Source organism: Lepisma saccharinum, chromosome 11, assembly GCF_977018435.1.
Source record: "Lepisma saccharinum chromosome 11, izLepSacc3.1, whole genome shotgun sequence".
NCBI lineage: Eukaryota > Metazoa > Arthropoda > Insecta > Zygentoma > Lepismatidae > Lepisma > Lepisma saccharinum.
Genome location: NC_139239.1, coordinates 39,356,980 through 39,383,978, shown reverse-complemented (window position 1 = coordinate 39,383,978; position 26,999 = coordinate 39,356,980). Strand labels below are relative to the sequence as shown.

Below are 26,999 nucleotides of genomic sequence, written 5' to 3'. Positions count from 1 at the left end.
GGAAAATCGGTATAGAACATGTTAGCAGACTACTGTTGGAACCTCAAGGAAGAGGTTTCTGGTGGCAGTTACAAACGGCAGAGTTCAAGAAAGAAATTTTGAAAATGTGAGTAAAAATGTGTTATTTTTTTCCTTTGTTTGCATGAAATTTCTTAATTGAACAGTCAAAATCGGTCCTATATATATTTTTTAATTTTTTTATATTTCATAGTTATTCATTTGAATATTTAAATCTTATTTCATGAGCAAACAAACAGAAATAATTTCAAATTTCGATGTATTATTACAAAGGGAATTAAATTTTTATTAAAAACAAAATATAAAAATCCAGGGAAAACGATAGGTGATACAGCATTTCTACTTTCAGATTTGGATTCAGCGGGGTCGAATTATAAATAATCACCTATTTTCGTTCAAAGGAGCAAAAAAAAGTTTGAATTTGTTCATCAGTGTTATGTTTGTGTTTTTGTTTTGTTGTTTTGACCTTATTATTAATATCCTGATACATGAATACATCAGTTTTGCAGTATTATTTCTTTAGGATACTGTCAACTGTTCAAACTGCATGTCATGAGGTGGAAGTCGTTAAGCTTAAAATAATTGTTTAGAGCTTAATTGCATAAAGAAATAACGACTTGTGATTTTTCTTTTCTTTTGTTTACACACTGTGAATCGAAGCACTTATACACTGTTTGTTCGGAGCACTTAAATACTGGTGGTTGTATGCCATCATGTGGCATAAGATACCCTTAAGTGTGTTGCCAAGGGTGATGACACGTAGCTCAGTTTCGATGCACTGATTGAAACACCGGGGGGGGGGGGGGGGGGGGGAGGTGATAGTCCTGACGTCGAAGATGTTGGTACTCCTCTGGGCTGCTTCGGGATGGAATGAAATCTGTCCCTTAGCGGAGAGTTGGGGTGATTATAGAAGGAGTATGTGGAAAATATATTCTTGTGAGTAAATAGACTGTGGGAGTTTGATGTTTGGGGACTGCCATAGAGATTGTTTGGGGCGGAGAGGGGTTGTCATACTAATCCGCGAGATAACAACGGCAAAGGTGCACTTATAGTAGGAATTTAGTAGTCGTTAACCTTTCAAATGGGTTTTCTACAAGTTCTGATTTTGTAAGACAAGTAAACGAGGATTATACTGAGCGTTAGAATAACAAATAAGAAATTGGATAGATAAAACACAACAACATTAGCTTTCTTGGGATATAAAGTAATGGAAATGAATGAAATATTAGTTTTACCTATGACGTGATGCTGAGAGGTGCGACAATGTACTAGAATAACGAATGTTCACTGCTAAATTCTGACTTATTTATTAGTGATTTACTTATTAACTTGCTGTAATGAATGAATGAGTGACACTAAAATAAAGCATAAGTTTATGCACTATTGACATTTGTGCATAATGTTAGTGTTGCTAATATTAATGTTATTATTTCTCACTTTTGATTTGTTATTATTGTTAATAAAGAATAGTTTGAAACGAGAAGAATCGAGTATTCCTGAGCGAACAATTCTAGCTTCCTAACATGAATGTGCTTTTTTATTTATGCTTTGTGAGCTTTGTTATATTTTTCAGCCGAAACTGTGTCATACACACAGCGATTCTAGGCTGTCAGCATAATCTACTGACACAGTGAAGTGCTGACTTTCATTTGATTGATGAGTTTGCTTGATTCTATGCTTTTCAATACATTGGTTCCCAAGGACACACAAATTCTGTGGAGTAAGCATATACGCGATACACGCTGTTTCAACTGATTCGTATGAATCGCTAGTCTGAAACAGTTCATCGTGCTTTCTGTGTTGTTGGTTTTATGTCTTGCGTGCGTGTAAAAATTACTGTTTCTTGTAGCCATGCTACACTCGGAAAAGTTTACTATTCTTTCCGTTTCGTTATTATGATTTCGACCATCTTTAAATGAAACCTTGTAAGAATTCGCGTCTTTGCTATCAGAATCAACTTCATCAGGTTGGCGACTTAAGCAGTCGGCCAGTGCATTATTAGCCGATGAAATGTGCTGAATATCAAAGTCGAACTCTTGAAGAAAAAAAAATGGCCTTCCTTGCTAGCAACGAATTTTCAGCTTTGGTTGTTTTCAAATAAGACAGTGCATGATTATCCGTAAAAACCGTGAATTTAGAGTTTATGAGAAAATATCTAAAAGTCTTTAGTACATAATGCGCTGCTGTGATCTCGAGTGTGAAAAAGTCATATTTCTTCTCTGTCTGTAAGACAGCGACTACAGTATTCTATTACAGAACGTGTACCGTCTTTTTCTTCCTGGAGGAGGGCCCCAGTGATCCTGAGGTACGAGGCATACACGAATGCAAGCGTTTTCTTCCGTGAATCGTATCTTTTAAGAACGTGCGCAGTTGTTAACATGGTTTTAAACTTATTAAAAGCTTCTTGGTGAATTTCGGTCCATTGGAACTTGACATTCTTTTTCAGCAAGCGAAATAAACAATGCACGGGGACATGGAAACCGGATAAAAATTTCCGCATGAAGTTAATAACTCCGAAGAAGCTTTTTAGATTCTTTTTCGATTTCGGGTGGGGGAAGTCTGTAATTGCCTTGATAATATGATCCGATTATCGGGTGCCTTTTTGAGAGACAAGGTATCCTAAGATGGGGACCTCGTTATTCAAATATTTACATTTCTTACTTCCAAACTTGAGATTAGATTCTCATAGTTTGCGAAATACCTTCTCCAGAACGTGTAGCATTTCTGTTATTGTGTCGGCACTGCAAATAATATCATGTGTAACATGATACTTCTGAAGCTGGAATTTCACATAGTACCTTGTGCATGAAAAAATTCATTACTGCAAATGAAGTCTTCATTCCCATAATTAACCGGTTATAATGAAATGAACCAATACCTTCAACAGAGAATGCTGTTAACTCCTTGGAACGTTGCGAAAGCGGTATTTGAAAGAAAGCTGAACGTAAATCAAGCACACTATACCACTTTTTCCCGCCTATATCACCTAAAATTTGCACTGTTGTGGGCTGAGTTATGCCTAGGGGTTTTAATGCAACATTAAAAGCATGAAGATCTGAGACAAAACGGTAAGAATTATCGCGTTTTTTCACTAAAAGTACGGGGGGTCTGTAGTTCGAACCCTGTGACTCACTTAGAACACAGTCTTTGACAAGTTTCGCGATCTCATCTTTCATTGTTTCTTGCAAATTAAAAGGAATTTTATACTGTTTGCTTATAATTGGCTTGTCGTGCGTTAACTCAATTTCGAATTCGTAAGCATTTGTAACACTAGGTGGGTCACCTTCCCATGACATAATTATACACTAAGTCTAACACTTTTTGCCTGTCTTCCTGTGATAGGTCTGGATTTACGTCTATCAGTTTGGGATCAAACTTAAGCTGACTCGGTGAAGGATATGCGTTTTTTGTGCATGTAAATGAAAAGTCACGATTAGCCTCATTGGTATTGAAATGCATGACGTCTGTGACATCTGTTACTATGTTACATGATGCGATTTCGCCTATCTGTGTACCCGCTTTTAAAGTAACAGGCACATCACTCGAGTTAATGACAAGTAAAATTCTGACTGGGGGTTTAATGTACAGTGTGGTACACAAATACCATGGGTAAGCAGTGTTTCAACAGAGGGGGTCAGTAATATGGGCGTGTTTGCATTGTTTCATTGGAACGAAACTGGTATAGTTCTTTGTACGTGGACATAATGTGATATTTTCTGAAATAACAGCTTTTGTACATCGAATTTGAATTCTATTAATGACTTCATTAGACACTGTATGTGACGAGTGCTTCTTTTTGATATTTCAAAGTGGAATGTCCGAGATCTGTGATGGAAATAGTTTTTCTTTTAATGAAATATTGCATTTGTGAGCTGTTAAAAAATCATTTCCTAAAATGCAAGGCATGCTGTTTGATTCAATGATTCTAAATGCGTGAGAGTACTTAAATTTACCTATTCTCAGTTGTAGAACTGCTATTCCAGATAAATTCAACTGATATCCAGTTTTATTGTAGTTTTTGCATGAATTATTTTTGCACCTGACGGTACAATACTCTTGCTACAGATGGATATTTGTGAACCTGTATCGACCATGAGCTCGATTGATTTATTCTTAAGGGTGGCCTTTAAATAAGGTAAACTGTCTTTCTCTATCAATGTTTCTGTATGTTGAACGGTACGAGATCGGGTTGGTGCTTGACTCGTACCCCTATTTAGTTTAAAGTACCCTCTGGTTTATAAAAACAAGAATTTGATTCGTGGTTACATAATCCACAATATTCACAGGCGTTTGGGTATAATGGATGGGAATTCGCGTTTCGGTTACCCCCGCATCCTCTTGAATTCAAATGGGTTGACCTAGATGCTCCTCTGAAATACCTATTCCCGCTAATATAACCATTTGCTTGAGGCTGATAACAAATGTTCCCCTGCTCTAATTTTTTTTGGTGGGGAGGGGGTCCTCTACAATCTATACATTATGATGCCTGGGTAAGTCAATCCGACAATGGTTAGAGATACGCATCGCCTCGAACTGATGCAAGATGCAATCGCCGTGGGTCTGAATGCAGCTGGGCGGTGCTGCCACTTGCTGGGTGCAATTAGAACTAGATGCTATTGGCATTGATGTGCTTGCAGCAAGAGCCGAGCTCTGAACTGTTGGAGCTAAGTTGGTCATGTATTGAGAACAGAGGGCGTGGTTTGTGGAAATGCTTTGTGGTGTGACGTATGCCACGTAATTGGATTGTTGTTGAGGGAGCAAGGGAGGAGGGGGCGTGAGTGTTGCGTATATACTGGAAGCAATGTTCGCTGCAGGTGCGGGTGCCGTATGCGATTGCACTTGTAAATTCTGTAACCCAGCACCTTGGTTTACAAGATTTAATGCTTGAGTTTGCTCATAATTATTCCTAGCTTGAATAAGTGATTCTTGTCGCTTGCTATTTTGCAAGAATGTTATAAGCTTGGAGCTGGATTCAAATTGTTGATCGCCAATCGACTGAATGTGCTTACTGAGCAGACCAGAGATGAGAAAATACATTATTTGCTCATTGGTGGCTTGAGGCAAAAAATATTCAAATTAATGTTTTTTTTTTCTAACAATGTAATCAAAAACTGACTGTCCCAGAGACTGTCTGGTTTCCATAAGAATTTGGGTGGGTTGGGCAGGACTATGACTGCCTCGAAATAACGTTATCATCTCAGGTTTGATCTGTTTTACAGTTAATGTGGCAAATGTGGGCCCAGTTTTGATACCGTTAAAGTACATTAGAGCCACATCTGAGAGAAAGAGGGGTAGCATTTCTTTGCTTTGTACGTTTGTCCACAAGAGGGCAGTGGCAACACTGTCAAATTTTGAGAAGAACTCCTCAATTCGTGAGGGGGTCTTGCCCGGAGAAAGAGGGTGGGTAGAGGTTAGTGGGTAAGTGGGTAAGTGTAGAGTCATAGTGCTTGTGGTATGTGATCTAGGTAACTCAGGGGTACTGGTAAGAGGAGTCTTCTTTTTCCGTCTGGGGGTTTCCAGACCACTTAGAAACAGGCATTATGAAGCAGTTGCCTTTGATCTAGTTACTCGTGGGGTTGGGGGTTTATGTATTTCTGAAGCAAGTTCTAAAATTTCATCGAGTGATTGATCTAATACGTCATGTAGTGATGTGTTTATTTGTTACTTGTAACTCAATAGGAATGAGGTTTAGGTTGTTTTGGTTGGGTGATTGATTTACACGCTCTTAGCAAAATTTTAGACTTTTTACGTTAATGAGTAGCATTTTCGTACCCGAAATTACAGCATAAGTGCATCTCTGTCATCTGCTGATAACTATTATGAATGAAGTTAATGTGGGCTGTACTGGCATGTACGGTGGGATGCAAAAGTTATGCTAAAGTTTCGCCATGAATTTAAAAGCAATTTGTATGGGAGCGAATAAAATTGTTGATGAGCCTATTGCAAATTTACCATGATTCGAAGCTGGGGGGGTTAAAATTTTATGTGCAATTTGTAAGGGAGTGTACAGAATTACAAGGTAGCTGAAAGCAACTCCACCATGATGCGTTCACCGGTTTCAATTACTTAAACTATGGGGATCGTTACTGTGAATGCTTTAGGGGTCAGACGGTAGAGCTATGTTACATTTTATGGTCCCCATACAATCTCGCTGACAGGCTTCTCGCAGATAGTGGAATGATTTCAAGGGATGATGACGAAGTACATCTTACCTCTCGGCCAAGTGGTTGAGTGTAGACGTCAGGCGACAGAGCACGGAGTACTGAGTTCGACCGCCCACGGTCTTCTTGCCCGTGGCTGGCGAGGAAGCACACGCTGGCCTTGGTGAGGTAGCCCTTGAGAAGGCTATTCAAATGACGGTCTGACCTACGGCTGCGACTTACAAGCCGTGGTACCGACTCACATGTGTGTCAGTGATTGCCTTGGCGCTAGCTACCGTTCGGTTTCCCCGAGCCGGGCTTAAGACCTGATAGACTGAATAGGTCTACGCCTTATAGCTGGTATTCTTCTAGAGGTCCTTTGAATTCTGAGACTTGACTCAGCCTCGAATTCTGGTGCTTAGCTCTTTTAAGCTGCTGGAAAATACTTCCTCGCTGCTTGGACAGCACTTCCGTATTTGCCAGCCGATGATGGGCTTGAACCCGGTAGTATCAAAGAATGCTGTGTCTCCTGACGTCATGTGTTTCCGCTATTTGTGGAATTTTACCTTGTGTTCTAAATTGTCGCTTGACCAAGCACTGATGTCTGACGAGAGATTTTACCTTTTTTACAGTTTCCCTTGAATCGTTCCACAATATATATATATATATATCTTCTGAAGACGAAAGAAGAGGTGTTCTCTTGAAATGTAGTGTAGTAGCAGAAGCACTAGACAATGGATAATATCATACTCCACATCCACTGTAATTGTTCTTCATGTTTCACTACTGTGAATATCCCAAAAATTACAACCCTAAGCCTCAACATTATTATTATTACCCACCAGTAGTTTTCATTAGATGTAATTTCTGTTTCAAATGTCATGACTAACTTTCTTCACCGTTTAGTCTGTTCAAATTTCCATCTCCAATTCTTATCAACAAACAAAACCCAGAAAATTCCAAAGTTCAATTTTATGAAGAATACATTGGCATCCAATCCATTGCCTCGAAAAATCTGAATGTAGGCTTCACAACAACCATTTCACAGTGAACTAGAAAAATCATTGTACTCACCGGTTCTGTAAGACCATCTCCTTCCTTTCCAAGAGACTGTCCAGCACTCCAACCCATTTTAGATAACATTTTGTAGCCAACATTGTTAGGATGTATAGACCTGGAAAAATGAATTGATAATAATATCATGACATAAATTAAGGCAGACAAAAGAATGGTGCAATTTTTAAAGTAACAGAATTAAAAATTGGGGGCATTGCAGAAAAGGATGCAGGAAGGATTTTGACATGTCCATAATTGTCATAAATTACAATTTACGTGTGGGGTTTGAGCAGATAATTTGTAACTTGTCATTTTTGGTGTGAAAACAATCCATAAGAGATTCACGAGAAGCCCTTGCATCCGTAAAAGGTCACTGTATGGTGTGGTTTATGCCATAATTGGACTTATTATTATTTTTTATTTTTTTTCCCCCGCAACGAGGTAGGAGATACAGTGACCGGTGAGCTGTACCAATTAATGTTAACACATTTTTTGTGGCCAAATTTAGATGAAATTGATTTGGAGGACATGTGGTTCCAACAAGACGGTGCCACATGTCACACTGCTAATGCCACTATCGACGTATTGCAAGAACAGTTTGGTGAAAGGATAATTTTAAGAAATGCAACTGTTAGTTGGCCTCTAAGAAATTGTGATAACTCCTTTAGATCGCTTTTTGTGGGGCTATTTGAAATATATAGTCTATGCAAACAGACCACGAGCCGTTTCGTAAATGTTCCGACTTATCGGTATGTTATCAATCCTGACAATCGGAACGTTTACGAAGCAGCATCTATCTGCAAAGATAGGAGTAAGAAGCTAAATAGAGAAGATGGAAACGTCGACGAACTGTGGATCAATAAAGGTAGGGGGTGGGAACACCAACCGAAGGACTTCCGGCATTCTTCGAGAGACCACGCCAGTTCGTTGCACAACTCACCAAAGTGCATATCTAAGTGGGACTTTTAACTGTGTTCATACAGCCTTTTAGATCAGTCTTTTAACGTGTTTGTGTGTTAAGCCTTGTGTCCAAATGGCTTTTTAGATCAGTGTTCTACAGTTGGAACATGACAGTTTTACGTACGTGGGGTCAGATGACCAAATGTTCCTTTTTATTCTTTCCTACCCAACCTCACTATAAATTCCTAAGTCCTTGTCATATCTGACGCGGCTAAGGTGTAGTTACACTGACCTAGTTTGGTAACCTGATGAAGGGATCAGTGGAATCCTGAAACGTAGTTTTTGTTAAAATCAATACTCACTATCGTAAGTACCTTTAAGTATATACATTTTATTGTATACTAATTATTCAATGTGAGTCAGTTGCACGAGGACTAAAAAATATGAACAGATAAGAATCACAGCTAGGTCTCTGCAAATCAAGTAAAACATGGAATTATTCCTACAAGAATTCTCTTTAACTGTACCATTGCGGGTCCCATGCCTGGATGCGAAAGGAGGAGGGTTGTAGTAAGGAAAAAAAAAAACTCACTTTATAAAATAAAACAAGTTCGAGCACCAACATCTAAGCCCAGAGGCAAAGAGGAAGCAGCCTCTCCTCTGGAATAGGATACTGTAGGGCAATACCCCTGCAAATTTGAATTTTATATGATCAAAAGAACAAACAGAGAGCTAGTGAGACTGCGAGGAAAACAAACTGGAGAGGACATGGTACAACGACTTTTGGAACATGGAAAAGAATGTGAGTTAGTCAAGGAAATCAAAGAGACAAAAATAAAATATCTGGCTCTCACAGAAACTAAGAAAAAGGGTAAAGGAATAGAAGAAATAGATGAAGGTTTCCTCCTGATATATAGCAGAGTAGATTGAAAAGAACAAGCAAAGCAGGGTCCACTGAGGAGGAAAAAAGAGAAAATAAAAGGATGGAAATATGTCAACAAAAGAATAATGATCTTTCAGCACAATGCGATGCACGAAGACATGGTTAAAATCAACCATGTCGCATGATTGAATTTCAGGATTGTGTATGTTAAGTTAATAATTAAATGACTAAAAGTGCAGAGTGATCCAAACTTTCATTATGAACCATATTCAGTTCGGGACCCACCTTGATGGATATTACACTTCATGTGACCAATACACATGGGCGCTCGCAGAATTACTTGCAGGGGTGTGCACCAGTTTATAATCATAGTTCTGCTAACATTGAGGACTTTAAGAAGCACTATTTTACATTTGCTTAAACAAGTTACACATACTTCATTCTAGAAAAATAAATATGTAACTACCTCAATGCATTTGTTTGTAGGCAGTTAACTTTGTAATTCAAGCAGTCTCGAAAGCAATGTGAAATGATGACAGTTGACACTTCTCGGCAATCACACACACACACACACATGCAGTCGGAAATATCGAGCAACACCTTAAGTCGACAAGCATATGACACAGATAATGCAACCAAAATGAAAACGACAGATATCTGATTCCCTTGAGATATACATCAGAGAGATGCTGCTAAAAAACAATGGCAGAGCTCAAATAACAGAAATGTAGAGACTACATACAACACGGTTGAATTTAAAATGATAAAACAATTAGTAATTTAAATGTAATAGGTTTTTAAGACAGAGTATATAAATTTTCGAGCCCAACTTTGCGACCCACCAAACACCCCCAGCAGTGGGTCGTGCCCCATAGGTTGAGAAATTATGTTCTAGAGTGATTGACATATTTGGCAGAGCTGACACAAGTGGTAAGTGCTCATATTTTTAGCTTTTTGTTTAGCGTTTTGAAAATGAAACATACCTGCTTTTCCCTGAGTTTGCCCCCTCCCCCCCCCCCGCCAAAATTCCTGGCGGGGCTCAGGAGAATAAGTAATAAATTTGCATCAATATGGTGAAAATTCAGTAGATGCAAAATCATATAATAGTTATTTTCATTTTTTAATATTTTTCCTTAATGTTTTGTCCTGAATTCCCACAACTTTCTTAAGCCATCGTAGCATGCTGTGCTAACCACTCCATCATGGAGGCCGGTGCTAATGTACATGAATATCACTCCAATTGTTAGCCATCACTGGGGTAGTCATGTAGTTCATTAAAATGTGAAGTTTTAGCATTTTATATACCATTATAACCATTTACAGACAATGCATATTACTCATACAGATCCTGGATTTTTATGTAACATCAAAGTACAAAATATGTACATAAATATGTAACAATGATTGATCAAATATGTACTATCAAAAGGATATGTTGCTAAATATGTAGAATCACAGAATATGTAACATTATTAATAATCGAGTATCCAAGCAATTTCAAGAATTATGCACACATCCCAAGTGGTATCGGCGAGTAATTAGATTTATCAGAAGAAGAGTTTTCATATTCTCTATCTTATAAATGTTCAAAAGCAATAATTATAGTTAAATAAAATAGTCGGTCCTACAAGATTTGAACCATCGACCTTCAGACAACTGGGCCAGCTCTTTACCACTTTTCCACTTTATCACTCAATCAAACTAAGTTGAAAAATTGTCTAAAGAGTCGTCAGCAATCTTGCAAACTTTATTAACATGCCTGATGTTTCTCAGTAGTTTATTTTTACAAGCTGGTATAGAGTTGAGGTCTGCAACTCAGAACTAGACTTTGGTGGTAACTTATTCTCTCCCACCTACTCTAATGTGACATATCTCATGTATTGTAAATGCGAAGTGGCATTGTTACATGTTGCAAATAATTTCTCATACCATCAATAATTCCAGATTTGACCACAGCCACCGAGCATTTACTAATTTACTATCTGGACATGTAGTACGAAAACTTCTAGTTTCTTTATTTTCAATCAAAATGAGTCATTGGTAAAATTTTCCGTAGTCAAGTATTAAGTAAATATATTTTAGATGGTATTAATTAGCTCCCAAGAATTTGACTCTGAAATCTGTAGCCTCCGCCCTACTTATTTCAGACTGGCACTGTAACATGCACATACCCACAGAAATCATGAAAGGGGTGTACGAAGGAGCCAAATCGAAAATAAATTCAACGGATGTTCAAAATGTTTAAAAATAGAATGATTTCCATAATGGATCATCAGGTATTTTCAATATTGATACCACCTACCAAAATTTACCAATATATTTTCCTTTCCTGAAAAAAAGCATGGGTCATTCCACCTCAATTCATCCAGGTCATGTCACCCACCACCCCCAATTTTGATGAAATTCAGTATTCTTATAGAATTTTTAATGAAATAATGGTATCTTCCCTCAAATTTGCCGCAGAAACTTCAAGTTTGTTTTCTTTTGTTCAAAATAGTGTAAGCTTTCAATTAAATAAGGTTTCAGATGATTGTATTAATAATCATGTATTTTTATGTATAGTTTCATGTATTTTTTAGAAGAATGAATGACTAACTTCAAGAGCAAATTTCGTGCAATGACCCCCTTTCAATTTCCCCCCAATTTTATATGTAGGTAGCTCAAAGTGTGTACTAATCCCTGATGGAAAAATTGGGATGGGTGGCTCAGAGACAGGATGAAAAAAAAAAATTGCATCAAATGACATTAAAAGTTAATCTTAAATGCTTATGTATTTAGCACAAAGCCTGAAGTACAATAAGTTTTAAGGTAATATTCAAAATTTTTGTCCACTATGTGTGAAGGTAAGCATAGGCGTAATCTAGTGGGGGCAAAGGGAAGCATTTGCCCCCTCCAAAATTCATAAATTAATTAAAATTTACCAGTTGAACCTTCTGGCACTTGAGGAACAAACAAATAACGAGTAATAATTGTGATTTTTCAAATGTAATGATTAAATAATCTTGGACACTATCTTCATGGGATGGAAAACTTTGTGGTTTTTTCAACCCAAAGATAGTTCCCAAGTTATGCCCATGAAGATAGTACTAATAATACTTCCATCTCTATTGCAGCATGGATGGTCTTGATGGGAAAGTCCGCACCTGCTGCTATCAAGGAGCGCTTTTAACTTAGTTATAGGGTGCCTCTTCTTGCAGACAGTCCCCTCTAGCTCTGGGCACAGTTTGTAGTCCAAGGTACTGAGATCATGGCCATCAGATGGCCAATCAAAAGTGGAGATGAAATCGAGTACACTGGTCTCCAGTCACCGTCATGTCATCCTTGCCTTATGAGCTGGGGCAGAATATTTCTTGAACATCCAGGATTCATTGCAAAACATTGTTTGGTTCAACAGTGTCACGAGAGGGTCCAGGACACTTTCCACATACACTTTCGCACGGCTTTTAAGCCCTTTTCTCAAAAATGAGGCCTGGTGGAACTGTCATAGCTCACCCCCACCAAACCATGACTGAGGAGGGCTGGTGGCATCTCTGATTTTTGGGAACTCTCTCACAAACCTCTGCACAGTTTGAAGCATACACCCTTTCATTTTGGTGGTTAAAACTTTATTCAGTGGTGAACAATTTCTTATCAGTGAAGAGAATCCTGCAATGCCCATTGGCAACATACTGCTGCAGGAGCAGTCTCGATTTCAGTTCGCTCTGCTTTTTCACTTGTGGCATTAGGAAATTTCCAGTACTCCACCGGTAAGCTCCAATTCCGAGGTCTTCATAAAGTATCCTCAACAGTGATTGTTGTGAAATGTTCAGCTGCTGTGCCATTATCACTTGCTTCTGGTTGGGATTTCAGCAGATGCGAGCCACCACTGCTTTAACAGCCACCGCTGTTCATACGGTGTGAAGTCGACCAACTCTTGGGTGATCTTTCATGCTAGCAATCTCAGTGAATCTCTGAATTGTCTGATACACAAATCTTTTGCTGATCTTCAGGATTTTTAGGGGCTGGAAAATCTCACGTGAGTGACTTCCCAACCATATGCAGCAATTACGGCTACTCTGTTTTCATATTCACCCCACTCCATGCTAAGCAAAAGAAGATACACGCTTGCTCTTTCACAGCTGAACACACAATGGTCAGGAGTGAACCTCAGCACAAGCTTGGTTCATGAGCCTGACAGCCGGATGTACAGTCCAAGCCAAAAGTTTGTAACAGTATTTATGGGCAGAATAGGTACTGATACAATTCTAGATGGAAGTGAATCTGTGATAATTTACCATTTTGCAATGAAGCTTCATTGTCTCCCCCCCATTACTTTGAACTTTGTGGAGTTACATAATCATGATGTACTGCACGTCGAAAGAAAATTAGGAAAATGACTAAACTTTAAATTTGACCAATTTACGTATGTATGTTTAAACTTGGTTAATCGTGGCGTGGCGTACCACGTTTTTTGTAGAAAAAAAAGGAGGAAAAAGGTTAGCAGCCTTCAAAGAAAGAACATGCGTTGTTAACGTTAATGAACTTACTTTTGCAATTGACATGATCTTGTATATTTTTTAATTTCGAAAGTAACACATTTAATATAAATTACAAATTGAGTAAATATGATTTTGTACTTATCGCAGGACGATAATTTTGAGAGATTTAAAATACGTGTGGAATCTTGAAGTAAGCCATTCCCTTGCTAAATTATTTATTGAAGTTTAAATTTATTCTCCACTTGTTATGTACTGACTACAGTGTGTCAATGAATGTTTTATCCGTCATTTACATTGAGGTTGTATGTTGAGAAAATTCACAAAGAGGTATAAATGTGTATTTATCGAGTTGTTGCAAGCATGTTAAAGGATCATAAAAAAATGATGCATAATTATTGCATTTGAAAAAAAGCAATTGGGAAGGTAAGATTGGGATAAATGTTATAAAACGAATCAAGGAAAATATGCTATACAATTGCTAATCAAAATATTGACTACTTCTTATTATAAAAAGGTAGTAATGATATATATATTAATGTTTTTTGATACTTGCAAGTAGTAAAAAATGCTATAGTATAATAGTATGAAGGGTTCCCACATAAACTCTATCTGCATTTTCCCTGAGTTTTTCAGATTCAGCACATTTTTTCCATAGTACTCAATACCCAGAACATTACTATTCTAAATAAATTTTACAGTAGCCTATGGTGCATCTGTTTTATCAGTAATATTACCGATTTGATACAATTATAAACTCTCTTGTAATTTAGTGCATTATTCTGCCATCTTGTTATTTATTTTATGATTAAGAACATGTAAATAATGTCATGGTTTTGCAAAGTAAATGTCTAAATAGGTAGTTCCTTTTCAAAGGCAAAACTCACCACAATCACCCGGTTATCTAAATTAATTAAGGAAGTGGAAGATTTCCCCCTCGATACACGTGTAATGCAATTGATGAGTGGCCACACACTTAGGTCCTATGTGCAAGTCAAAGGTGGTCATTTTGTGCATTGTGTACACAATATATCCACGTAACACATATCCATGGGATTAAATATTTTAAAAGTAGCTTCTGTTATTTCATTCAGAGCTTTGAAATATTTATATGGTAAGACTGGGTGAGTATATGTAGAATACTTTTGGCAAACAGAAGATTATACAGGGTGTTTACCAAAATAACAAATCAAAAATTCTTGACTTTTCATGACTTTTTCTTCACCTATCTTTCGTTTTCTTGACCTTTTTTTCTTAAATCTTAACATTTATTTAATCGCCCCCTACTTAGGTATAGTTGGAAATAAAGAAAATAAATATTTTTATTCAATAAAAAAAACTCCTGCCCCAAGGCCGGTTACGATGAAAACTGAAGCTGTACTTTAAGAAGAGATTTAGACTTGCTTTAATTACAAGTATAAATGCATGTAAAAAATATTTCTTAAGAAATACAATGAACCAATCTTAACCACAACTCAATACAATTTTAGATTTCCAAATATTCAATTTTATCAAATCATAGTACAGGTATATAACAATGTAAGTTCACTATACTACAAAAAATAGCAAAAGTTCTTGACCTAAAGCATAATTTCTTGACTTTCTTGACCTATCCGTTGATTTCTTAATTTGTTCTTGACTTTCTTGACTGATAAGACACCCTGATATAATAACAAATAATCTGTGATGTAAAATAAACACATATCTAAAGCCTATAACTTCAAAACAGTTCATATAAAGCAAGTTAATGAAGTTGGAATTATTAGTACAAAAACAAGCATATTTTAGTCCTCCAGATGTGCTTCATTGGGACTCAATGATTATTAGATGATTTTCCCTGAGTTTTTACTTTTCTTCAAATTCCCTGAGAATTCCAGGTTTTTCCAGTGTGTGGGAACCCTGAGTATGGTATGCATGATATTCTCATACGAATAAGTAGATTTGTAATCTTGTGTTCTTTACGTCGATTACTATAAACTTAATTTTGGAACTTTTCCCTTGAGGGTATTGGGACGTTTTCCAATGAGAGTACTTTTGAATAACCTTTTTTTTCATGATTGGGAAAAGAGAGACGCGGTAGTATATAAATACGGAGAAACTAGTACTCACTTTTATCCGCGAAGCTGTTTTTTCTTCTTTTTCGATTAATTTCAGTGGCCACTGCCACCATCCTCGTTGGAACTTGCTGCGCTGTTGCTTAATTTGCATTTAATGTACTATTGTGCCCAGCAAAAGCGAAGTTCTTGTTAGGACTTTGAGGCGTCGTGAAAAACGTGGCAAGAGCCTCACAACTTATATATTTTGTACGTTCTGCCCAACACAAATTAATTTTCAGGCCTCTGTGCTTTGCTTCCATTTACAAGATAAAATCTAGGCAAGCAGAACGTTACATACTGAAAAATATTAGGAAATGTAGTGGAAAGACAAAATTAACTTACTCATCCAATGATGCCACTTGTGTCTTCTCATATGGATTTTGTGAACCAACAACATTTCTTCGAACCTCAGCTCTGTCCTTGTATCCTGAAGCTGCTGTAAGAGCTGTTGGATTAAGTTTTGTTCTGTTAAGACCAAACTTTTTCTTCAGTCGTTTCATTTCCTTCTTCCATTGCTTCTGAGAAGGTACTAAATTTTTTGAAGAATCTGAAAGAAAAAACACATAAATAAAGCTGATATTTCATACCATGTGTTTACAACATGATGATAAAAACAGAGCTGGCCCTAGGGAGGAGTAACTGGGACACTCACCTGAGATCCCATGATTCAGGAGGGCCTGCACTAGATAATAATAATTGTTTGAGTGTGATTTATTACGAGTTTATAAGATGCTGGTGCTTCCAATTAAGCAACTAATCTGATTTTTCCTAACTTCATGGATTGTTCTGGTACTTGAATATATCCAAAATTACTGAAATTGTGTTCAAAAATTTAAATAAAAAATAGTTATGGTAACACTGTTAAGCCTTGTTTCCATGCTAATAAAACATTAAAATGCTGACAAAGGCAAAATTTATTGTATAAAAAATATACACTAACCCTCTAACAGGGTCTTCTTCAGACGAAGATTCACAATTAAAAAAAATAATTTAAAAATCTACAATTTTTTTGGGGTTGTGAATTTTCGTTTGAAGAAGACCCTGTTAGAGGGTGGAAATGTTATATTTTTAGTGCATATTTTTTATACAATAAATTTTGCCTTGGTCAGAATTTTAATGTTTCATTTTACAAAAATAGTTAATATTCATTTTGTTATACAATTAAATCATGATGTGAAAATATTATTTTATGTCAAACAATGTAAATTACCTACATCATAGGGTTACTAGATCGCTGTAAGGGAAGTGTAGGACATGCTGTCCAAAAATGTGGGACATTAACCTCTTAGCATACAGATTTTGATTTTTTTTTTAAAAAAAAATTGTTTCAATTTTAATGTAATTTTTTTTATTAGTCTGTTGAAATAATCAGTTAAGAACATTATAAATGGTTATAATAATGTTGATTGATGACAACCCAAGAATGAGATACATGGGTCTGAAAAGCTCCTCAAATAAAATCCCGAGTAAAATATTACCAATAGAACTTGTTAAGAAATCAAGATCAAGTTATTTTAATATTCAAAATAAACACAAAATAGCACTGAAACACTAATTAGTGAACTTGAAAACAATTGTTTATATTATAGGGACTTTGTCATTAGTCCTAAAACGTGCAAGTGTACCCACTAAACGTGAAATACATTTTTTATAAGTTACTGGCTGTGTGATAAGCCCTGAAACATGGATCAATGCACAAAGCTACACTGCATTCCTCACACATGTATCTGGATTCTCTTCTAGCCTTCTTCCCTCTAGCATCACGCACACTGCTGCACATTCTTGTAGGATTTTGCTTCTTCTCAGTTGGAGGAATCACTGAAGGAAAATGGCGAGCAACAAGTCGCATTGGTGTTGCCGTTGCTGAGGGGCGACCAGCTGCTTTCGGCGAAAATTCTTCTCTTTGATGATGAGCAACCACTTTCTCAATGACAGCGACACGAAAGTCAAGGGCACTCTTCCATCCTCCATGTTTTCTGTAGAGTACGAAGGCATTCCACACAGCTAGTTCTAACAGGTGGAAAAATATTTTCTTTTAATATGTTTTACCTCGCTTTCGTGGCAATGGATTGTATGCAATGTATTGATCTACCCTATCAACACCTCCCATTGTATCATTATATGCAAACACGACCACAGGCTTCACAACAACTTTGTTCCTTTGTCTGCATGTTTCCATTTCCGCACTGTAGAAACTGGATAACATTTAGACATCTATTTTATCTTTCTACTTCAGTGCAAGAAGTTTACCTCTTTGGAATGCTATAGTCTCTCCTTTCTTCAGTTTTATCCTTTGAAACGATGGAGGCATATTCTTTCTTGTGGGACGCACAGTGCCATACATATCTGTTCTATTAGATATTAAAATGTCGGCAAGCTGTGGAGAACTGTAGTAGTTGTCTACAGTTAGGCAGTATCCCATATTCAACAGGGGTTTCAGGAGAGTCATGACAACTTGTGATGACATGGGTAAATCTTTATAGTACTCATGAAATTTAGTGCCAGTGCCTGTGTATATTATTAGGGACCAAACATATCCAGTTGCCGATTCACACAGCATGAATGACTTGATGCCAAATCTGGCTCGTTTCATAGCTATATGTTAGACACATCCCAACTGTCCTTTGTATAACATCAGACTTTCATCAATTGTCACATCTCGTTCTGGAGTACAAGCAGATTTAAATTTGGTAGATAAGTGATCCAAAATTGGCCATATTTTATTCAGTTTTGGTTGAGGATGACTCTCAGCATCATATGTACTATTATCAGAGAAATGCAGATTTCTCTTCAAATTCACAAATCTATGAAACGGCAAAATTTGTCGAAAAATTGGTGAAGCTAAAATTGGATTCTTAGTCCAGTACATTTGATAGGTAGGTTTCTTTACAATACTCTGTAACAGTATGAGTGAAATAAAAATATAAATTTCATCCATTGTTGTGTCTTTCCATTTTCGTGCCAGTGTCTGCCTTGCATATCTGTTAGTTTCAGTCACCAAAGTTCCTACAAAATCATCATCAATAAACTGACAAAAGTAGTGCATAACATCCTCAATATGTGGCTCGAAATTCACTTCGGGTATACCTGTGAAAGTAAAGCGTGGTCGGGCATTTGGGAGTTGTCCAGAAGCATCAATTTCACACCACAGTCTGGCACTTGCAAAGTCAATTTCTGATGAATCTGACACATCACTTTCTTCTGAAATTTCTTCATGACTTTCTTCAGAGCTATCTGAACCACTAAACTCAATATCAAACTCTTCTTCACTCTCCATTTTCACAAAAGAAGAAGAATACCGCCAAGAAACACAGAAGAAATCAAAGGCACCCAAACTGACTTTCTCACAGCTACGCCGTAGACGAAAATAAACGTCAAAAGAAGGAGATTAGTGACATCTAACGGAAGACAAAAAAAAAAAAAACTTCAACAGCACTATCTAACGGAAACATGCAGAAACAGAGAAAAACGAGTATAATCGTCCTTTTAAAATGTGTACGGTTAAAAAGAAGTTACCTGAATATACTCGGGTTATTATATTTTTGTAGAAATTAAAAACCCGAGTATACTCGGGCTTTTATGTTAAAAGGTTAAGTCAAAATGTAGGACACAAAATTTTCTCAATAAATAATACATATTTCTATAGAACACTTTAGAAAGTAGTTGAAAAATGACACTTTTAAGATTTAAGTGGTACTTCTCAAAGTAGACAATTTTATCAAAATTTCAGGTTTAGTCAAACTGTATATTTATGCTAGAATGCAAAGAGACTCCTAAACAGAAAGATTGTACAAGGCGAAGGTAAAAAAAAAAGGGCCGATAATTTTTTTACGCAGGGATGGCAACACTGATGAAGTTGAGCATGCGCAGGAGCATGCCGTAGTATTCTGTGCTTGCAACAGAGATAGAATCGTCGGAGTGGAGTTGCGTACGTGCGAGTAGCAGTAAGGTGAAATGGCTGCCGTAATACAATATCCCGCCAAATGTGAAGTGAGATCTGTCATACGATTAATTAACGCTAAAGCACAGAGTGCAGATGACATCCATCTGGAATTGTGTGCCATTTATGGACCGACAGTGATGAGTGAAGGGAAGGTCAGGCAATGGTGCAGAGAATTTCGAGAAGGGCGTTCAAATGTCCATGACAAGCGTAGATGAAGGCCTAGTGTTCAGACGGACGATTTGGTGGAACACGTTAACGAGAAAGTGCGTTCCAATTGCCGGTTCACAATATCTGAACTCGCCAAAGAGTTTCCAGAAGTGTCTGCGAAAACAGTGCATCGAATTGTGACTGACAACCTGGGGTATCACAAACTGTGTGCGAGGTGGGTACCAAAAATGCTGACAGATGCTCACAAAGATCCAAGAAGGACAGCTGCACGTGATTTCTTGGCCCGCTGGGGGGGGTGGGGGGACGATGGGGATGACCTCTTTTCACACATAGTGACGGGGGATGAAATGTGGATATCGTACGCCACTGGGGAGTCAAAGCAGCAGTCAATGCAATGGCGACACTCTGGTTCTCCTAAAGCGAAGAAATTCAAACAAACACCATCAGTTCACAAAAGCATGGCAACCGTGTTTTGGGACCGAAAGGGTGTGATTTTTGTGGAATTCTTGGAACCAGGACGAACAATTACAGCAGGGGTGTATTGCGAAACACTGAATAATCTGCGACGTGCCATCCAAAATCTGCAGAGAGGAATGCTACGCTCTGGAATTTTTCTGATCCATGACAACTCCCGCCCACACAGCTTCTCCTACTGTTGAAACAATTGAAAGATTTCAATGGGAACAATTCAATCATCCCCCTTACAGCCCCGACCTTGCCCTCAGCGATTTCCTCCTTTTTCTGCACCTGAAAAAGTGGCTTGCATCGAAGCGTTTCAACGACAGTGACGTGCTCAAGACATCACTTCTGGACTGGCTGCACGCTCAGGTGGCAGATTTTTACGCAGAGGGTATACGGTAGCTTATGCCACGCTATCAGAAATGTCTGGAGGTTAATGGTGACTACGTAGAAAAATAGCCAAGGTATGTACTTGTTTGTGAATCACAATAAATTTCTTATCCTATCATTTTCTTATTTCTTGTAGTTTACGGTTATTACAAGCATAAGAAAACAGTTTTTCGTTGTGACGTTTCAGGAGCACACACACTCCCTTCATCAGACATTTATTTTCATTTTGACTAAAGATACAGTTATAACAATGGTTAGCAATTTTTTAAACAAAAATAATCCGTTACATAATGGATGTTGTCAATGTTATGTTTTTGTAATATAGCAACTTAACTGTGAAAAGAAGCAGTCTTTTTTATTTTTATTTCAGATAAAAAAAATTTGATCACATTATTTTTCATTTAAAATTATGAATCCCAAATATCATCAGGTAATTCAAATTCATCATTGTTTTCACAAAGTCTCTTGATGTTTTCTGTTACATTAAATTTTAAAGATGTTAGCTTACTCCATTTGTGAAAAAGAAAACTCCATACTGGATCTATGTTACCACTTTTCATTATTTAATTTTTTGCAGTGTTCTTCTGCAATGAACGAAGCATCCCAGACATTCAACTCTATGTTTCCCGTCAATCTTTTTAAAACCCTTCCCTTTTTAATCAAATGCTAAGAACACTGACAAAAGATTATTTATAAATCTTACGGATATTAAAGTACCTGATGAGTATATAGAAATTTTTCAGTTAATAGAGCTTATATACACAAGGAAGATTTTGTGATTTCAATAGAAAATGCACTGAATTTCTTAGTTGATGAGGAGGAAAAGAGAAAATTATGAAGTCTCACACATGATGCTCTTGATGAACGGTTAAGTTTTGAATACAATAGAAGAAATAACAGAGGTCCAAAATACACAGAACTGGAGATAGAGCATATAAGGTTTGGGGAAAAAGTTCATAGTTTCAAGATCTGGTTGAGAGAAAACGGCATTTTTTTAATAAAATCGGACAAGGAAAATAAACCTGTCCTTATCCGAATTAACGACTATAAAGAAAAAATGAAAGAATGTTTCAAAGTAAACAATTTCACTGAAAGCTCTCGAAACCCTATAACTAAAATAATAAATGAGGTACAATTACTTTATATTTGATGGCAAAATCTATCAGCAAAGTAATGGTCTACCAATGGGAAACCCATTATCCGGAATCATCTCCAGCATTTTCCTTCATTACATAAAATCTACAATTGTTAATGAGATAGGTGCGGATATCATACTCTACATCAGATATGTAGATGATGTGCTAATTATTGCTAAAAATGAGAACACCATCATGGACGTATTTAAATTGTTAAATGAATCACATCGTCGCATAAAATTCACTTGCAAACTCATGAATAACAATGTAATTTCTTTCAGTTGATCTGCAAATTAAGACAACTGACTCAACAATTCAAACATCAGTCCATAGAAAAAAAATAGCAGGGGAAAGATAGATCCATGCCAATTCAGAACATTCGCGTATAACAATGGATAATATATTTTTAATTTTTTCCTGAGAGCACAAAGACTATGTTCTAATAATAAGAATATCAAAAATGAAGAAGAAAGGCTTTTTAATATAGCAAAAGAAAATGGCTTTCACACTAACAGAATAAACCAAATCAAAAAACAAGTCACAAAAAAAACTAAAGGAAAAGAGAAATACAGACAAAGATGAAAAATCTGTTGAAAAGAAATTTGTGTGCATTCCATTCCACAAGGGATTCTCACATAAAATTGCCAACATTTTTAGAAGTTTTAATTTCAAAATTGTTTTTAGATCACCAAGAAGTTTGGAATGTACATTTCATGAATTCAAAATGAGAAACTCTGTAGCAGATGTGGAAACCACAGGAATATATAATATAAGTTGTTCATGTTCTAAGGATTATGTAGGACAAACAGCAAGGAAAATGGCAATAAGATGGCACAAACACAATTTGGACATTATAAATCTAAACCCAAGAACAGAAAGAGAAGGGTTTTAAAAAGATTGACGGGAAACCTAGAGTTGAATGGCTGGGAAGCTATGATAGGAGAAGAAATTTATTGTGATTGATAAACAAGTACATACCTTGGCCATTTTTCTACGTAGTCACCATTAACCTCCAGACATTTCTGATGGCGTGGCATAAGCTACCGTATACCCTCTGCGTAAAAATCTGCCACCTGAGAGTGCAGCCAGTCCAGAAGTGATGTCTTGAGCACGTCACTGTCGTTGAAACACTTCGATGCAAGCCACTTTTTCAGGTGCAGAAAAAGAAGGAAATCACTGGGGGCAAGGTCGGGGCTGTAAGGGGGATGATTGAATTGTTCCCATTGAAATCTTTCAATTGTTTCAACAGTAGGAGAAGCTGTGTGGGCGGGAGTTGTCATGGATCAGAAAAATTCCAGAGCGTAGCATTCCTCTCTGCCGATTTTGGATGGCACATCGCAGTTTATTCAGTGTCTCGCAATACACCTCTGCTGTAATTGTTCATCCTGGTTCCAAGAATTCCACAAAAATCACACCCTTTCGGTCCCAAAACACGGTTGCCATGCTTTTGTGAACTGATGGTGTTTGTTTGAATTTCTTCACTTTAGGAGAACCATTGCATTGACTGCTGCTTCGACTCCCCAGTGGCGTACGATATCCACATTTCATCCCCTGTCACTATGTGTGAAAAGAGGTCATCCCCATCTCCCCCCCCCCCCCCCCCCGCCCAGTGGGCCAAGAAATCACGTGCAGCTTTCCCTCTTTGCTCTTTGTGAGCATCTGTCAGCATTTTTGGTACCCACCTCGCACACAGTTTGTGATACAAGTTGTCAAGTCCAGATATTGTGAACCGGCAATTGGAACGCTCTTTCTCGTTAATGTGTTCCACCAGAACGTCCATCTGAACACTATTCTTTCATCTATGCTCATCGTCATGGACATTTGAACACCCTTCTCGAAACTCTCTGCACCATTGCCTGACCTTCCCTTCACTCATCACTGTCGGTCCATAAATGGCACACAATTCCAGATGGATGTCAGCTGCACTCTGTCCTTTGGCGTTCATTAATCGTATGACAGATCTCACTTCACATTTGGCGGGATATTGTATTACGGCAGCCATTTCACCTTACTGCTACTCGCACGTACGCAACCCCACACTGACGATTCTATCTCTGTTGCAAGCACAGAATACTACGGAATGCTCCTGCTCATGCTCAACTTCATCAGTGTTGCCAACCCCCCGTAAAAAAATTATCGGCAATTTTTTTTTAACATGCGCCTCGTACAATCTTTCTGCTTAGAAATGTGTTTTGTTTAGGAAGTGTTGTGAGAAATAACGTGAACATTTACTACGAAATGTGGAATAAGAATACCATCAATGATATCGTAAACTGAAAAAAAACATTTTAGAAAACAATTTTTGAAAATGTTATTCTGAGAGAGTCAAAAGTGGAGATATGATTGTGTTGAAAGATTTGGGTGTCAGTGGCTGATGAGATGAAAAAGTTTTTTAAATGCAAGAAATTTGGCCACTTCTCAAAAAGGTAAGCCTTAAATTAATTTTTGTTGGTATAAAATCTAAATTTTGCCTCAATTTTCCAAAACGAAAGCAATGTGAAAACCTTAAGCAAAGAAGTAACAGTAAAAACACCATGTAAAAATAACACCACACTTTGCCCTAAACAGCAAGTAAATAAAAGATCAAGATATCTGTACAAAAACTGGGCATATTTCAGGATCAAAAGCGGTATATAAAATGGCATTTTGGTGTTAAAATGGTGAATAAAAACCTAAATTTGATTTTAAAACTATACTTATTACACAAAATTAACATCCCTTGTAATAGCACATTTATATAGTTATCAGAGAATTAAATTTATTCCTGTGTAAAGGAGTCAATTTCTTGCTTCTCAAATATTTACAGCAGAATTAATCAATATTTTGTGAATTGCATCAGAATTAAATCAATTTTCCATGATGTGCATAACTCTCAGGACAATTTAGACCTCAGAAAGTGTCGTGTCGGTAAATAAACCCTAAATTTCGTGTTAAGAGAGTATTTTGCATTATTTCGTGACAAAATATGGTATCAAAATGCACTCACACCTTTCAAAAATGTTAAAAATTAATATTACAATGTGTTCTTTCACATTTCGTGACTTCATCAAAAATGAAATATGCATGCCCATACAACTGATGAAATTATGAAAGAACAATCACAAGGCACAAGGAAATAGCCATGTCAAGGCTCGTATTTGAATCCAGAACATACAGTGTTGAAATAATGAATCAATAATGACCACTCATTTATATATTATTGAGGAAATTGACCTGGATTAAAAATAACTATATGTTTAAAAAAAGTTTCATATTAAATAATCTTTCTTACCACGGTCATTGGTTTCACTCTGGACAATTCCTGGTTCACACTGTTTACAAGTGGCTGTTCCTGGATGTATATGGCACAAAAGTCTGGTACCACCAATTTGCAAGATACTATCATGAGTGATTTCAAAAAAGGAACTTTCTTGTTTTGCTACAGATAACCGTTCTCCATTTAAGTATGTGCCATTTCTGCTCCCAAAGTCACAAATAAAGTACTTTCCTTCTTCACTGTTATACACAATCTTTGCATGGAACTGTAATAAAAGAAAAAAAAACTGTTATAATTATATGAGTTTTTATTAAGTTCATTCTTAGATGGCATTTACTTTTTTTTTAAAAAAAATGTTAAGAACAAAGCAAGGGAGGATTCACAACCAGAAATGTAAATGATGCAGAAAATTACAAATAAATTCTTAAATACAAGGGAGTGATAATACACACACTCACAAAGAACACCTATGTCCAGACTGAGATACAAACCTGAGACCTTCGGTACACATTATGTACCAGACATAACAAATTCTTTGAACAAATTCCTACTCAGTGGGTGGACTCTGAATTTTTTATTTTATTTAGTTGTCCCAATGCACTCATAACGGATACACATTGGATTTGAATGGGAAAAGTTCTCCCTTACAACACAAAATATTTTTTTATGTCCAAACAGCTACCATCTTCTGCAAAGCTAACTTCTCCATAGGAATGTTTGGTGGTAATAAAAATTTCCAAATTATTATTATTTAAACAAGGCCTGGAAAACTTGCCTTAACAGTTGGGCTGAAAAGTTCGTAGGCTAACATAGTAAAAAATATTTTTTTGACAAAATTCGATTTTATTATTCAATATAGTTGACTTCGAGGGCGATACAACGATTATAGCGGTCATACAATTTTTCGATGCCATTTTTATAGTACGATTTCTCTTTAGCCTCAAAATAGGCCTCAGTTTCGGCGATTACCTCTTCATCAGTGCTAAATTTCTTTCCAGCGAGCATTCTTTTAAGGTCTGCAAACAGGAAAAAGTCACTGGGGGCCAGATCTGGAGAATATGGTGGATGGAGAAGCAATTCGTAGTCTAATTCATATAATTTTGCCATCCTTTTCATTGATTTGTGACACGGTGCATTGTCGATTGTGAGCACGCGCGGCACCCATTTTGCACACAGCTTTCGCATGTTCAAATATTCATGCACAATATGTCCAACACGTTCCTTTGATATTTATAAAGTCTCAGCTATCTCGATCAACTTCACTTTACGATCATTTAAAATTATTTTGTGGACTTTTTTGATGTTTTCGTCGGTAACAGCCTCTTTGGGGCATCCACTGCGTGCATCGTCTTCGATGCTCATTTCGCCTCGTTTAAATTTAGCAAACCACTTCTCAACGGTTGATTTTCCTGGTGCAGAGTCTGAATAATGTTTATCAAGCCAAGCCTTGGCTTCAACAGTATTTTTTTTTCGCCAAAAAGCAATGCTTTATTAACACACGAAATTCTGTTTTTATCCATTTTTTCACAATAACAAAAGCTGCTTCACTCACAATGCTATATCTCACGAACTAATTATCCGGCAGCTGTGAAATTTATACACGTATCTTTTGAAGGTTAGTACTAAGTAAAAATCACATGGATTTAATTCTAGTAACGCCATCTATGAGTCAGCCTACGAACTTTTCAGCCCAACTGTTATTTCTAAAAGAGCACTCTCGTATGCACACATGGAACTTGGATCAAGCAACATTACTGTAGCTTTGTAAGAGGGGGGCAGAGAGAAGGGTATTGTGCACAAATATGCTATGCTATAAAGTAACACACTCAAATTGAAAGCACCCATATTCTGCATGCTCAACAGCACTATGATTAGCGAATGGCTGTTAACACAGAACTGAACTTTGCAAAAGCATTATTTACCTTGGTAATTGCTCCTTGTTTTTCGAGGGAGCCTTAAAGGTATGGGGGCAAAGCAGACACATTATTCAAAGTTGACCTGCATTTTGTAAATATATATTCGCTGGGTTAGCACAATGCACTACAAATATAAGCATCCCAAGTTGGTATTCTTGTTAAA

The 26,999-nt window shown here is 37.0% G+C and overlaps 1 protein-coding gene across 5 annotated transcripts in view; it reads right to left on the bottom strand.

Moving 5' to 3' along the window:
- The window catches only part of LOC145994730 (uncharacterized), a 402,364-nt gene that overhangs the window by 318,881 nt on the left and 56,484 nt on the right, over positions 1-26,999 (bottom strand). For all 5 annotated transcript variants that reach the window (XM_083130939.1, XM_083130940.1, XM_083130941.1 and 2 more), the window contains exons 7-9: positions 24,936-25,185; positions 15,911-16,115; positions 7,233-7,332 (exon numbers count right to left, since the gene is read on the bottom strand). In XM_083130939.1, the coding sequence (XP_082987065.1) occupies positions 7,233-7,332; positions 15,911-16,115; positions 24,936-25,185 (555 nt within the window). The remainder of the gene's footprint in view (positions 1-7,232; positions 7,333-15,910; positions 16,116-24,935; positions 25,186-26,999) is intronic.